At 34.7% G+C, this 17,042-nt stretch overlaps 1 protein-coding gene across 1 annotated transcript in view; it reads left to right on the forward strand.

Annotated features, from left to right (window-relative positions):
* The first annotated feature begins 5,744 nt into the window (after positions 1 to 5,744).
* LOC140752466 (uncharacterized) overlaps positions 5,745 to 17,042 on the forward strand; it is a 104,138-nt gene continuing 92,840 nt past the window's right edge. Inside the window, exon 1 of the mRNA XM_073086785.1 lies at positions 5,745 to 5,997. Coding sequence (XP_072942886.1) covers positions 5,878 to 5,997 — 120 coding nt within the window. The 5' untranslated portion in view covers positions 5,745 to 5,877. The remainder of the gene's footprint in view (positions 5,998 to 17,042) is intronic.

Here is a 17,042-nt window from a genome sequence, read left to right on the forward strand (position 1 = left end):
CATGATTACGTATGAGTGGTAAAATAAAATTGATTGCATATATGTATACTACCTTTACCTGATGGTAAGTGGCTATTGACGCCCATGCACATCTTTAATTAACCCTAGATTAGATTAGATTCCTATCTAAAGTCGGGCACAGACGCGCCACTACCCTTGAGAACTAAGTTGGAATGCCTCGAAAAAGTATGTCTCCTTTAACAAGCTCTTCAAACCAAAGGGTTCTGCCATCCTAAAAACATTTTTAAATAACAGCAATGTTAAGCACTGCTGTGTTCTGGGTTGGTAAGGGAGTTTGGCAATGGGAGATCTTCCTGTGGACTAAGTATCCCCGGGGAGCGTACCTACCTTACTCCAACAGTTATATGCAAGGTGTTAAGAAACAACTTTGCTAGGTGATGTGGTAACTTCCCGCAACTCGTCAAGAGATGGCAGCACTAGACTGTAACGAAATATTCCTACTTAACCTTCAGGTGTAATAATGCGTCTGTGACCTTAGATACGACTTTAGTCCTATCCAGGGTTGATACCAAATATCCATGGGCGTTAGGGCCCACTTATTATCAATTGCAAAAGCGTTAACTATTTCATAATTATAAAAATAGCATATCATAAAAGCAAAAAATCGGACTGCCTAAAAATATAGCGTATTTAACTCCTTCCGTAAAAAAACACATCATATTTTAAAATCCATCATGCGGTTTAGGCTTCATAGCACGCCAAAGAATGAGACATACATACGCACGAAAAATATTACCCTCCTTACTTGGTTAAAAAGTGCTGTTTAATATTATATATAAACTCTCGTGTCACAATGTTAGTTACCGTACTCCTCCGAAACGGCTTTACTGATTTATACCAAATTTTATATGCATGTTCAGTAGGTCTGAGAATCGGCTACTATCTATTTTTCATACCCCTAAGCGATAAGGGTTGTTCACCCTTAACATTTTTTTAATTATATGGTAACACAACTTTTGCTAGTTAATCAATAAAAAAAACTATCGGGAACCATTTCAAACTTTCCATACTTTTATACCTTTTCGCAACACCAAATAGATAGACATTCCTGTTTGTTTTATAGCTATAATATAGCAAAATACCGCGACATCTGCCGCCCGCATCTATGTTTTAATGCATATTTATTACTTGCGAAATAGAATCCGTCAGGTGGGCAGATCTAATTGTTCGTAACTCTTTTTATTAACGAAATATATGTGGGTAATATGTTATTAAACGAAGACGGTCGACTTTGAAAGGTTGCTTCAATTCCGTTGAAGGATTTTGGTTTTAATAGCAATTTGTATGCAGAATTATATGATAGGTGGTCTGCCACCCATGGACAACTTTTTTATAAGATTAAAGTGTAGGAAATATCTAGCATCTGTAAGCAACTTCATTATATGAAGAGGATTTTAGGTACATACATTAGGTACATGAAGCCTTTCTCAGATGTGTTGCCTCTGCTCTCCTGGAAACTAGAGGCTAGATTTCATACACTCTTGAAATCATATTTTTGACTCTTAGAGTGCAGATTTCCTCATGATATTTTCCTTCACCATTAAGCAAAATTAGTAATAAGGTTTGTTTAGCATGCACATATCTTTTCAGAGACGCGTGTCTGGGATGCGAACTCCGACACACTGAGACAGCTAATTTCTAACCACTAGGCTATCACTGCTTTTTGAATCGATAATTCCACGGCCGACGTGGTGAGCCGTGACCATGCCGGTCTGATGCGCACTAGGTTCCGGATTCGATTCTCGGCCAGACGGATTTCTAAATGATGAATTTGGGTATCTTTTCCGGTTCTAAGTGTTTGTGTATTCATCTCCCAGGACACAGGGACTCCTTGTGTCCATGTGTGATAGGTATCATGTCAAAATGTGGTATGAAGCTTTCATTGCCACATTTTGACATAAAGTCAGGGTGTTTCTTACGCCATATATCCATGTTAGTAAACTATGTCATCATTAAGTGCGATTAGTCTATCATAACAGGAGTTGAGGAAGCGATAAGAAGTTGCAACAGCATCCGTTTCGTGGAATCTCACTTAATATCCTCACTCACGTGGATTATAAAGATTATCTTAATATCTACACTTGATTACGTTGTTTAACGTGTGATGGGCTGATCGAAATAAGTACTGGTTGGTTCTGTACAACTGAACCCTATAGCTAAATCTGCTTTTTCTGTCGGTTTGTCTCTTACTTTTATAATGTTGTTTTCATAGATATTATTGTTAGAGACAATATTTAATACTGGTGTATGATTAAAGTGAATAAAAAAATCTTTTGAAAAAGCCCTTTCATTTAATACCCACATCATCATCTTATATATAAAATTCTCGTCTCACAATGTTAGTTATCGTACTCCTCCGAAACGGCTTTACCGAATTTCACCAAATTTTATATGCATGTTCAATAGGTCTGAGAATCGGCTACTATCTATTTGTCATACCCCTAAGTGATAAGGGTTATTCACCCTTAACATTTTTTTATTTATAAGGCAACACAACGTTTGCCGGGTCAGCTAGTAATATGTATAAATAATTTGTCTACCATCTTAAGGCGTCCGCCATGTTGATTTAAGTTGACGTCACTAAGCTTATAAATTTCAGTTTAATCAATTGATTTACTCTTACATACTCGTACATCCAAGCTATCTATCACAGCAATTTGAAATAAAAGCTAGTTAAATGTAATTCGAAAAATCAGGAGCGTCGAATTGGAACCTGGAACTCCAGAGTGGGCGACGGTAATTATCTAACGTTATCTAACCAGTAAATGCTAAAGTATGACATAATACTAAAATACTATTTATGTTGGAAATACCTACTGGACCCATTCCAATAATAATTATTTCCCTATCGGAATATGACATCATTCTATTTCTTAATAAACTTATTTTTCTATTCATCCCTACTATAACTCCTTACCTAAAGGTTGTCTGGAAGAGATCGCTGGTTAGCGATAAGACCGCCTTTTGTATTGTCTTTTAAATTAATTGTTTATTTTTTATATGTATCTTCTTTTATTGGGTACAATAAAGAGTATTGATTTGATTTGATTTGATTAGATAGACAGTAAGTTCTAGTCACTATTTAAGAAATCAAATAACGTTTGGGAAATGTACAGATTAAGGGGAAAATAATCATAAAATAATATCTTATTGCGTGTAGCTATCCTAAATAAAAAAATCTAAAATTATTTAAGTAATAAAATACATTGAAAACTGGTAGTTTTGTTTAATAGAACTAACTGATGAGCATGCATCCGATTTATTTTTAGTAAACAATGCCATCATATAGATACGTATCTGTAACCAACCAATCAAATAAAACAAATAACGCCTCGAAAAAGTAATATGCCTGTTCTGACTAATACGCGACTGTCCGCGTATGACGTCTCTTCTACGTCACGCGTGACCGCGAGGAGACATTTACAAGAACAAGGCGTCGTCGGTCACCACGTCTCCATATATTGCGTCGCGTTTCTGATCCACATTCGAGCCCTTTCCGCGCCATACGTAACTTCTGCATGACCTGTGACTTCGGTAATAATATAATAAAATAATATGTATTTATTTATATATTTTATATCTCATGGTCCACATGGTTGTGTGGTCAAAATATTGATATCCATATCTTTATTATTTATGCATTTTATTTATGATTATTATGAAATCACGCTGCTGTTATAAATATTCAATTTATTATTTGCTCCACATTAGTGTGTTAGATGATTTTGGGAATGAAAGGTTTAATGTATATATCGTTGGTTTTGGTATTGTCTGGGTGCTTTATCTCTTGGTGTATATCATCGACTATGAGTGCATAGAACATGCGACTTAATCCGAGCGAAGTCACGACCATAACCTAGTGAAACAAATTGAAACAATAGGATGTCATTAAACTTTTGCAACGCGAATTGTTTTGTAATTTGAAAAACAAACTTTGGCACAGTACGTAAGTACATACATAATGTTGTAAAGAGCATCGAACCTGCGACTTTTATCAGTCACCATCCGTCTGCCTTTGAACGACCTAACTTACGCAGATTAAGTCTATACAATTAGATATGTTTATGTATCGTATTAATTTTATATGTAAGTATTCATAACTAATAAATACTATGAATTTTGAACTCCTACAATAGATGTGTGAATTTGAAGTTTACATAGCCACCCCCGATATTGGAATTACAAATAAATTTTAAATTATTACTTATTATTATGAAATAATAACGGCAGTGATAGCCTAGTGGTTAAGAAACGCGGCCTCTCGATCGAGGGGTCCGAGGTTCAAATCCCAGGCACGCACCTCTGATTTTCAAATTTATGTGCGTATTAGAAATTAATTATCACTTGCTTAAACGGTGAAGGAAAACATCGTGAGGAAACCTGCATACCTGAGAGATTTATAAAAAATCTTAAAGGTATGTGAAGTCTACCAATACGCACTTGGCCAGCGCGGTGGACTATGGCCTAATCCTTCTCATTCTGAGAGGAGACCCGTGCCCAGCAGTGGGACAGTAATGGGTTGATGATGATGAAATAAATTATATGAAATTGGTGATAGAAGCAGCAAATAAGCATTCAGCGACTGATATATGGTCACTGGACTAAACAGTCACCGCCCGTGTACATATGAAATCAACCAGATAAGATTAAAGTTTACCCGAGATTGACTAAAATGCGATGCTATTGAAGCTATACAAGCATTTCAACTTAGTTGTTGAAATGCCTGTGTAACACACCCTTCAAACCAGAACACATAACTTCGTGGAGTCAGATATTCGAGATCGATCAGTTTGTTGCTGCGTGGACTAACATGGAACGCCTCATAATAATCGTGCCTATAAATCATAGCCTCCCATCATATTATAATCTTACTACACGTATAATAATAATAATATATTCTTATATAGCCAGTTTCATGTTTTTTGCAATTATGATTGCAAGACTATGGTCTTGTACTAGGATTACTAGAGTCGTGGGTCTCATGGACACATAAATACTCAGATCCAGAACATTTTTAACATTTTCACTAGAAGTCTTTCCCGAGATCGAACCCAGAACCCTTTGCGTATTAGACCAATAAGGCGACTGTGCCACAGCTTAAGTTGAACAACTTCAAATAAGTTATAAAATATTGTAGAAAATCCATCCCGCAGACATCGTAAAAAGTTTCAGGAGAACGTTAACTTTTATAGCATTCAAACGTAACGTTTGAAACTAACATAATCTGAGCATAGTCGTAAGTACCTACGCAATCATACGAGGCGTACTAAAATTTGCATGTAAAACGTGTACAGTATCAACACAAGTCATTATGGAGATATGCACATGACGCGTGCGGTCGTGACGAGGTCCGCGGCGCGAGTGCGAGGCGGGGGGAGGGCGGGGCGCGTGCGCGCCGCGCGGCGCGGGGGGGGAGGCAGGCCCGAACAGCTGAGCGGTATATTGACAGCACTCTGCACGTTGCCGAGCAGTTAGTAGGTTCTCTGACATTGCGGAGTACAAACGTAGCCGCCAGCGATCCCGATTATGCGACTCGCCCCGCTTCAAAACTGAGCGGACGAGCCCGCTGAAATTATGACTTTTGGACCGTTCGCCGGCGAAGAAGACAGCGGCAGATCGTTAGTTCTAGACCGAGAATTAATAATAGTGTCCAGATATTGGGAGGTTTTCGGCGTAACACCTGCCGAGAGGCTCCGGTCTCGGTACGAGCACAGGCTGCTTTTTTTCGGACTGCAATAAAAACTTTTTGCGATACATTGAACTTGAACAAATTAGTCTTTAGTGTTAAGTGCAAAACGTGAACTGTGTTTTTTTGTGTTTTGGTTACGGGGGTTTTTATTTTTGGATTAACGCAAAATGGTCCCCCAACAAGTTTCGGATTTAAGATCGTCGACGCCGACGTCGAGCGGCGTCCCCGTGTTTGGGTCGCAACTAGTCGACAAAAATTCGTCGACACCCTACACTGATGCTACTCAGGTAAGCTATTAAAGATTAATTACAGTGAAGTGTTTATAAACATCGAAAATTATCGCCCGAAAAAGTTTTACGCGAACGCATAAAATTCGGAAAAAGTTATAAAATTGTCTCAGCGTCAAAAAAATAATTAAAGCATATTATTTTTGGTGAATTTGAATTATAAATAAATTAATTAGAGCATATATTGACAAAAACAAAATTTAAAGAAAATTCTAAAATTATGCAATATAAAATAATCTAAATATGCAGGCAGTAAAATATTCCAATATTCAGCAATAATTATATTTTTTTAATATTCCGTATTTATTTTTTCTGGAATTGTTCGTTATACGAAAATAAATAATCACCATTTCATAAATCCCTAATTAAATTATTATCTAAATTGTACAACAATCAAAATAAACAATATCGTTGATATTATTAAATAAGTAGGTATAAACAAGTATTTCCTTGTACATTGATAACAAATAAATTACTAAAATATTTTTTAAAACCAATATATACACTGAAAGATCAAAATTAAATTGAAGTGAAAAATAAAATATATATTAATGTAAATGAAATAAAAAAAAACTTTGATTAAAAATCTAAACGTAAATTTAAAGTATGCGGTAACCATAAATAAAATCTAATTTGTGTATGAACACAGTATTAATAACGTAATTATTTTGAATTGAAGTAAAAAGATGCGACGGAAATATTTCAGTGGCATACAAAATGAGAGTACCTATAAATAAAAATAACGCGTAGTACCTTTATCACTAGGAAAACGATCAAAACAAGCTAAAACGCATTACAATACTGTAAACATGTTTTCAAACCCATATCTGTCCTTACCGATTTCAATTCGACGAATAACCAATGTCACTTCTGGAAAATCTTTTTTTCTGACGTAAAATTAATTTTGTACGTAAATGCGCCGTATCGATTTACGGCAGCAATTTATTAACGTATATAATTATGCTGACGTTATATATTTAACCAATATTTTAATAGGCTGCACGCTTGTAATTTTTATTCACGAAATGAATAATATTTAATTCATGACATGAATTTTTGGTATTAAGAATTTTCCTTATTACATCAATACACCTTAGCAAAAGGAAAATACATTTGTTGTAAGTAAGGAAAATGTTTGAAAATTAAATGAGTCGCATAAAACACAAAAATGGCCTCAGATTGGTGCTAATAGTATTATAAAGTTTAATATGCTCTGACGTGACCTATTAAAATATAAATCTCTTACAATCGTTACGAATTTAAAAATGAAAATAATGGGAACATTATAACAAAATTAATAACAAAAATGACCCAAAAATAATGTGATCACTTATAATTATTTTTTCAATTTACATTTACTCATTACGAAATATTCGATTTAATCCACATACCTACATTGAAACCTAAAGAAATTGAGCTAAAACACGAAATGAAAATGTTGGCAGCGTTCAATGGCGAAGGGGGAATAAAAGCGTGGAGTTTTTAAAATCGGTGCGAGGCAATAGCTTTTAAAAAAGGGTTGGGTCATTATCGGCCAGATAATCTTAATAAGCACCCATTGGCGCACGCTGCAATTAATGCTATTATACATCCTGAAATTCAATTGCTAAACGGGCTACCCACTGAGAATTAATGATATGAACGCATGCTATGCGGAAAACCCAATGAAAAATCGCTAAAAATCGCATAAAATCCCAATGTTACTACGTGACTAATTTTTATAGAAGAAAAAAGTGTTAGTCATTGCTAGTGAATTTAAAATTATGCGAAGAAGCGGCGAAATATTTAAATAAGTAATATTTCGTTTCTGTGTAACTACGGAATGAATAATAAGTAGATATCGAATAAAACGCAACGATAAAAAAATTATGTTAGTAATAAATGCGAAATAAACAAAAATATAAGTTCATTTAAATTCTACAAACATGTCGGCATATATTAAATTGTTTGAAAGGTACTTGCTGACAGGTTTTTAATATTCAATCAATCATAAATTGTAATCTATACTACTCTGTAAATATTATTTAAAAAACCTTAGAATATTAAACATACATCTTAAACTGAAATATATTAGGTACTATATAGAAAATAAATAAATGTAAGTAAAAAGCGATATTTGCATACATTTCGTAAAATATTTAGATTTGCGGAATGAAAGTGAAGTCAAAGTCATATCTGTAATCTGTAGTTGAATTTCACAAAATATTGTGCAACAAATTATATGCTTCTAATCACGTAGGCTAGATTCAGAGTAGTGCTAACACTTATACCTTCCTGCGTCGAGAAATGATTACTACGAGAATTACATACGGAGAACCGATATCTATTATTACAAGAAATACGAAGCGGTTTAACAAATTCAGCGTTCGTAGCGAGCGGAATCGGAAACTATTAACATTTTAATCGAAATGGAAGGATAAAGTTTTATATCTGCGCTCTTAAACTCTTAGATTAGTCAGATTAGCTGTATTCTCTAAATGAGAACGTAATTTCAGGAAGGAAGGAGTTCTGAGAAATAAAGATAAAGCAAGTGTATGTTGACAATTATCCGTTTTTATGTGGGACAGAAAGTATTTGAGCGGATAAGGATTCCGAGGATTTTCTTCTATTTTCAAGTGATAAATAATAAATCCTATATAAATGCCAGATAAAATAAGAAAGGTGCAAAGTTCTGCGATGATACCCACTCGGTCGCAATCAGTATAGTGACGTAGGAGCTGCGTAAATGTAGGGAGCATTGACACTCGATATAATTTTTTTCGTATTATCGCATAAAACACATTCAATCACGCGATAGCGTTCACAAATGAAGCTATAGCAGTCAAAACAATCGATAAAATAAAAAAAGGTAATGCACGATTTTATTGCGAGTCGAGGATCGAGCGAAATATCCGTAAAATGCGCCGGCGAACCCAGTGAGTGCATTAACATTTCAATGTCAACTCGTAATATTTTTAGTCATCCTCTTGGCTTGTGTGAGTGGCCTTTCTCATGTACACAGCTAGCGGGGTTCATGCGCGTACGTGCAAATGTGTGTGTGATACGCGTTCACTACTAGGAAATGTTAATCTTAGGTCATTCGCGCCGCTGATTTCAACGAGCTTATTCAGGAAAACAAATTTCGTTATTTTTTCTAAAGCAGTTTTTCTTGACTCACGAAAAGTAGTTTTAATTAAATTACCGCACATTCAACACAAAAATTCTAGAACCGCTTTTTTACTTCGATAGGGCAAATTCTTTTCAATTAGCTACGAAGGTGGATTAACCATTTTTTATGTCCAGCTCGTACTTGTAACATAAGGAAGCGATTAATTCCGATTGTATCATTCTGTAACAGTTTACACTACAATGGTGCAAGTAATTAGAACGATTTCAATAGCAATGAGATGATATTGTCTAAAAAAGCTTAATTGTTCATCAGTCAATACGTAGATACGATTGACAAATGGTTGTAATTAATATTTTTTCAATCATTTACGAGTGGGTACTGAACTTGTTAAAGTAATAGCCCGTCTAAAGCGTTATATGGCGGAAAGTTAATCTGGCTATCAACAAATTTATTACCACACTAGGTTATAAATACAACAATACGGCGTGCAATAAAAAATACGAAAAGGGCGGAGTTTCGGACGGTTATAATCCGAACAGGCGAGCTACGGGTTTGTGTCGACTAAGTTTTTGTTGTGTTTTTTACTCGACATGTAGCGAACTCGAGTATGGCAACAGATCTATTTCCAAGGTTGCACCGCGCCTTGGCTTCATTTATTACTGGAATTGTGATTGTAACGTTCTCCAAACCGATTGTTAGATTATAAAGATCGACTGAAAAACTCGCCTCGCCTGCTTTTAATTTACTTTAAACACTTCCTTGAAATAAAAGGCACTTTGCGCGACCAAAGTTAACTTTTTCTTCGTGCCTGTCTGCTATAACGCCGATTACAACTCCTACTCACGAAACCTCCGTTTGGGTATTTAGTGAATTCTCATTAGGTTAGCTTAAACTTTTAGATTAGGTCTGGACTCAATCGATAAGATCGTTCTTGAATTTTCTACAATCAATTCGCTAAACGCGAGCTTATCAGGTAGCTTTAATGCTAGAACTTGATAAAAAGAATAAGCTTTTCTTAGAATTAAAAGCTGATATTTACCAACTTACGCATTAATTACTAAGTTATTCTGAGGTAATTAATTTACCGTTCCTAACGAAACTAAACGAAGCATCAAAAATAAATTAAAGGGTTCCAGACTGACCCCTTTCGAAATCAATTTCGTGTGAAACCTTTCCTCGACATTATCGTTTAAGTAAGGAAATTTATGTACCCTAATGCGATCTTGGCAGCTCGGTGGAAATCAACGTTTGATTGTAAAATACGTGCCTATGTCGGTGAATGCAATTTGCTTTACACTTGTGGGTGGTGTTTTAATGGTGCCATTATGCTGGAGAACGGCGTTTGTTGCACAAGAATTACCTCCGTGCAGACAGATATTACCTGGACGTTTGTTTGATATAAAAAATACAATAACAGTTCTGTTGTTGCATACAAAATTGACATCATATCCTCTACAATCTTTAATCAATTTCGCTGTACGTTATTTCCATTTCTCACTATTTCACTCTTTAACAATTAGTTTTTGTGTTACAATGCCGTCTTATATTATGGAAAACGTTAAAAGTCTCGTACAAATGTTGCGTGTTGACTTAAACTTCTACTCGTAGCTTCAGGAACTTGGAGCAAATATTTTTAATTTCAATATGGCTTTGCGGATAGCACCTTAACTTTATCCGACGTCTGAACTTGCGAAACTCGTGCCGTGACATATGAAAACAGAAAGTCCGGTACAAATAGCAAATGGCAATAAATTCGCTGTAGCTACGTTGACGCCGGCTGAAAATCGCAACGGCCAAGTTCCAGGCGAAACAACAAAACTCGACTATATATCTTTCAATTCCGTATAAGCTTTAGGTTGCTGTTTAATTGCAAACAATGGCTTTAACAAATTATTTTCGGTATCTAAAAGCATACATTCTTACTATATATTATTTTAAATTCGTATCTGATTTACATTTTTCGTTACCTTAGATTAAAAACATTACTTTTCTTTTTACTGGTAATGGAATTAGATACCAATAATTACTTGTAGTTACATCTCTGGTTTACTATTTTAATTTAATCTTATATAAAGTAGGTTTTGGGACAGAAACGGTTTACTGTCGTTAAAATGTACTGAAGTAAATTGCTCGACGACGGTTCGAAAACTCTGGATCAAAGTAATATTGAAATGTTATAAGTAAGTCACGACTCGACTTTAGAACTAAGTCGGAATTACTCCGATTGAAATGTCTTTACAGCTATGATTGTTGAGGAGGCAATAAACGGAATGAGGTCATCAGACACTCGAATAAGCAACGCGAAAACTTATTACCTCTTGATGCTTGCCCTATACTCTGAAAGATCTCATTCACTTCGAATCTTACCCCATTTAGCAATTTATATATTACTGATTGTATCCCCTAACTTTCTAGAGTGGCCCCGACTTTAAGCCTCTGCTGGGTTGATTAGGTGTTTTTGGTAGTCCCAAGTTTATTGTACAAGTTTGATTGGAAAGTAATGGAAGGTCGTAGAAGCATAAAACTCGCATTATCGCTGTTTTCTTTCGTCCAGTTGTTAACAATAGATTTGTTGGTCCAATCGTTTCGGTTGTTTTTCTAACGATTACTGGTCCTTTGGCGTTCTTATAAATAGTTCGCATTCAATTACTTGTCATTGGTTTTGTGAAGCCTATACCTAAATGTTTTTATCGTAAGTGGCAAACAAGAATTCGATCTACTTCTTGTCTACATTTAGCCTTTCTTAAATACCAAACTAATTCTTAACAACCGTTTCATCGTGACAGTGGTACCAATTTCCAGAGAGGAGTCAAACGGTAAACTACCTACTCGTTTGTGTAACGAGAAATTTAGCCTCGCCTTTTATAACAGCTGTCTGCCGTGGAGAAAATATGTCTAGTATTTTTAATACAACGTCGTTTGCACAATTATTTGCTATCTCGCCGGCGAGGGATTTTGAATTCTCATCCATGTAAAATTTATGTTGAGTTTATTATGGTATAACTTGATAAATTGCTTTAGTTTATCCCTCGATTTATTAAAACGTTGTCATTTTATTTTCGCCAAAGTGATACTAGATATTTTGATCACATATTTTAGTATTTTTTATAGTAGTAATAGCAGTAATTTAGTATATCAATTTTAACTACTCGTATTTAATTATATATAGTATATTGTATGAGATAAAAAAGGTAAAATATATATCATACTTTGAGGTAAACTTTCATAATTAGACTTAAAATATTATTCTGTTGACGCGTTACCGTATCAGTAACATCACAACTAAAGCTTTAAGCTCCCATGTAATATGTCGGCGTCGTTTGAACTTTTGAAAATAAAATGTCGACCACCCTATAAACTTGAAGGTCACTTATTACACCAAGTGAGTCAGGATCGTGACAAGCTATGTATTTGTTCCATATATTGAAATTACTGTATGTAATAACGCTTTATATAAGAATTACTACAATAGTATTATCGCAATCAGTTTTATAAATGTAGCTAATCTTGAAAACATTACTATTTAAATTATATAGGAAATGTTCATGACCACGAATACTTGAGGTGTAAAAGGAAGCAGTATTTCATTTCAAATTTCTTTAAATCATAAACATGAGTACGTAAAATCCTTCAGAGATGATCCGTCGTTAATAAACGTCCACGTCCCTTTAATTTGGTGCCACGGAACACCGAAAGTCATAAAGTTTACGACTCTTTCAAATTACAAGACGCCCTGTCCTCTGTACTCTCAAAAAAGAAATTTCTTGTCAGAGATATGTCGGAGATTTTTATCTCCGAGTATATAAAAGACATGTAAAAGTCATCTGTCCATCAACTTTTATAAGTCCACTGCTGCAAAACGGTATCTTGTTGAAAAGGTATTTTACTGTAGTCACCGCGCTTGGTCTTGTATTAGTGACTGCAGTAGATGTACATATTCACAGAAATATAATGTTGCCTATATCGTAGACCATGACGGGAAGGGACCGAGTGGTACTATTCCAACACCACACGGCATTCTCATACTACTTGGTAGTAGCTACTCATAAACTACTATTGATGGGAAAAGTTATAGTGATTTAAACACAACAAAAAAACTTAAAAGCTACGTAGCTACATCGTATAAGTAACACAAACTACTGAATACTTACTTATTTAGTTAGCGTAGTAACATGATTATGCAGTATGCACTGCTTTGGACTTAAATTATTTAATTTTAGCTTAATGTCGCGTGTGCTTAGACAAATTTGTATGAATCTAAAAATTCCCTGAGCGTCAACCTATTTCTCTTTATGGCCCCTTCGTTATCAGCTCCTTGGTTTTATGGCGTAATTAATTCGTTTATACGGCTCATTGCTAGCTCGCATTTTTTTCCGCTCTTAAATAATAAGCTTTAAAGTGTTCGGTTAACTACACCTCTTTTTGTAATATCTTGCGGAATAATTAGTTTATGTAGTCTTACGGCCATAAATCTTTGTGGAACACAACAGCGATAAAATCGTCCTTCTAAATGACAAATGAATCGAGTTTTTATGTTCAAATGTGATGTGTTTTAGATATCTTGTCAGCATGTGTTCGCTACTAAAACATTTGAACTGTAACTTTAGTTTTATTTATAACAGTGACTGAATCTAAGCAAAAAAGTGTTTAAAATGTCGAGAATTGGTTTTTTATTACGTCTTTGTTTTATTTGATAAGTGCTGTTACGAGGATTGGACGTGATGGCTATGTGAAAGTAAATCAAATGTCTACCGAATCTATTTTTATTTATACTCATATTACTGAAATTGGCGTACCGAGCGTAACTATCATTAATCTAGATATTGAAACCGTCTTCAACGTATAGTAACCCGAGTTGCTAAAGAGTACGTGAATTGAACGAAGCCCCCTACGGTTCGGTAGTTACATTATGCTTGAGAAATCGACTCTGACTCTGCTATAGCAACAAACGGGTCCTAGCCTTAGACGAAACCGGTTTCAATTGAACGAAATAAAAGTTCTAAAGGTCATTGTCGACGGAGTCGAATGGATTCGCTCGAACGGAGAAAAAACGGTGATATATCTAATTCCTTTATTAAAAACCTTTTCAATGATTTCAATAAGAGCCGAGTTACCGATTCAGCGTGGGATCAAGCTTTCGAATTGTCTAATATCGCTGTAACGAAAACGGGGCTGGTAATTAATTTGTTGTAAGTCGGCGGAGTTGATAGCTTTATGGATTTAATGAAGTTAATACCAGGAATGGAAAGATTGAGATTAATCTGTTATTATTATACGAAAGCACTATAGGAATCATGGTCAGTAATTTTGAAAATCACACAGCCACTAATAACCGTAACTCACATCATTGTTGATTCGTTTTATAATTCTAAAGAAATAATTGAACTTATTGTGTTTAAACATTATTTGATATCGTAGGTTTCACATTATTTTAGATTTGGAAATAATGGTTCATTAATACTGAGTTGAAAAGTCTGGCTTAGGCCCGAAAGGCAGTTAATGGAATTACTTAATTTATCTCCGTCCGTAATGAGTTTTTAATTTCAGTATTAAAACAGATTGCTATTTTGTTCTCTTTGAAAATGTTCTCCGTCTTTATTGGATATTGATAATTTACTTTACAACTCTATTTAATTTTATGTTAGTTTTGCATTTAGTTAGTTTAGTTTAACATTACGTGGAAATTTATTATAATTGAAAAGTTTTTGAAAATTTTAAGTTCGATCAACACCTGTAGATTATTGAACTTTGGCACATAAAGAACAGATTTTATTAATTCGTTCTTCGATCATCCGCTTGTGTTTCGAAGTCCTTTTGGAAATTGAATTTGCTGAAACAATTACTTAAGCAGAGAACAAACATACCATTTACATCGTCCAATAACAAACATCGTGTCGTCACCGTCGTGTTCGTACTCACGACGCCGTCCAACTTTTCTTGTCCCACAACTTCTTCCCCGATATTCACTCGCTCCCGTAATCGTGTTACCCGTTTAACTTGTGGACAGCTTCTTTTATACAATTAGCCTCTTATTGAATTGGAAAAAAGTCTGCCTTTCTTGCGTTTAGCGAAGTTCTGCTGAAGGGCTCTTTTGGAAACTTTTCAATTAGCACTTGATTCTCAAAACTTAAACCCAAAAATCAACGTTTATTTTTCTCAAGAAAATAAGAGGCTTAGATTAAGAAACTGTATTATGGAATAAGCTCGAGAGAATTATGCAAAAGACAGAAGTAAAATTACAAGTTTCAAGACAATAAGGCATACAAATCCCTGCCCTGTGAGAAAAGGTAGGACGGGCAATGAACATTCATAAAATCCCAGGTAATAATTATTGCTTATCCGCCCTGAGTCTTATACTTTAATACTCTTTTTATGCAGTTCCTTTATGATTATACTGTTCTTTAAGAAATTTAGGGTTTTTGCTAACAGACTGAAAAGGTTTTGGTTTATGAGCGAATTCAAACTTTAATAATCCATATCTTATAAATTCCTTGATTACTGTCATCATTTGACTATTATGACTAACAAAAAGAACGAATCTTTCATTCTGATAAGAGGGATTAGTCTTAACATTCCATGAAGTAAACCACTTCAATTTCAAGATTAAACTTTCAGTTAAATCTTCTTTAATAAAATTGGGCTTGTTATAAACCAAATGTACGGTCCTCTTTCATACATTATTTATTTTAATTAGCAAATAGCAAAGCAAAATGGAGCCAATACAAAATTCTTTGCACCCAGCTCTAGTGGCGTGTTTCGTGCTGAGCATTCCTGTTTAAGTTAAAATTTAAACACATTGCAACTAACTACGAAAAATCCAGCCAGGCGCGATCCTCGAGAGACTCGGGTTCCGTCCATTTGTTTCATAAATTTTTAAGTGCAACGGGATCTGGTATGTGAAGAGAAATCTTAGGACTTGTTCCACTACGTCCGAGCAAAGAGCAAGGAAAGAGATAAAACTAGCGACATATGACACGATTATTGTCAAAGATTAGCTTACAAATACCATGTCTTGGAAAGTACTTTAATTGACGTAAAAAGAAATGAGGTGACTACGCCTATACAAATTTTTGTAAGTTTTGTTCGAACTTTTTGAAACTGCAAAATTTTTAATCGCTTCAGTAGTTATAGTCAGACAGTTCGAGTAAGACGGCGAAAAGCTTTTTGTTTTCATTCTGAGCAAAGTAAATTTCTAGTTTTAATCTTCTTAAAGCATTTGCAGAGTTGAAGGAATTTTATTTAACTGTAACACTTTTGGTGTTAACGTCTTGTTACTAATAGCCTTTAATTATATACTTATTAAAAGGATTCTCAGACTCTGATTCTACAATTTCTATCTTAATAAATTGTACCCAAGACATTTCATTTATCATGTTTTTGTCGTCTTTAAAAAAAGTTTCTCAGATTGGAACGTTTATCATTTGTAAAGAGTATTCTCCCCAACAAACAACACATGATTTTGTTTCTCCAAATTATTTCCGCAACCCCAAATGGCTACGGCATTCGGATGATCTACATCGCGCGTAGCGTGACTCCGAAACGAACGGCAAATCCCTGGATGCCGACGAAATTAATCACCCGCCTCGAATTTCCTTACCGGGTCTCCAAATTCCCTATTAACTGAACCGGCGGGACAATTTTTTAAGTCAATAAGGATCTTGCTTATCACAGTTTTTGGGGCGAGCGTTTTTTGTTGCCAATTGAGGAAAATTGAGAGGGTCATGAAATATGTGTATTAGCAGAATTAAATAATGATATTTTTTGATATATAAATTAAATATTTTTAATAAAATATATTTTGGATACATATTACTTAGTATGTTTACAAGACAAGGCAATAAAGACACACAAGGATTCTAATATCAAGGTTAAATATTTGAGGAATATAACAATTTTAACCACATGATAAATACCATCCTTATAACAATATATAATT

Source organism: Epargyreus clarus, unplaced genomic scaffold, assembly GCF_041222505.1.
Source record: "Epargyreus clarus isolate Ecla_fem2 unplaced genomic scaffold, WU_Ecla_fem_2.2 ptg000024l, whole genome shotgun sequence".
Classification (NCBI taxonomy): Eukaryota; Metazoa; Arthropoda; class Insecta; order Lepidoptera; family Hesperiidae; genus Epargyreus; species Epargyreus clarus.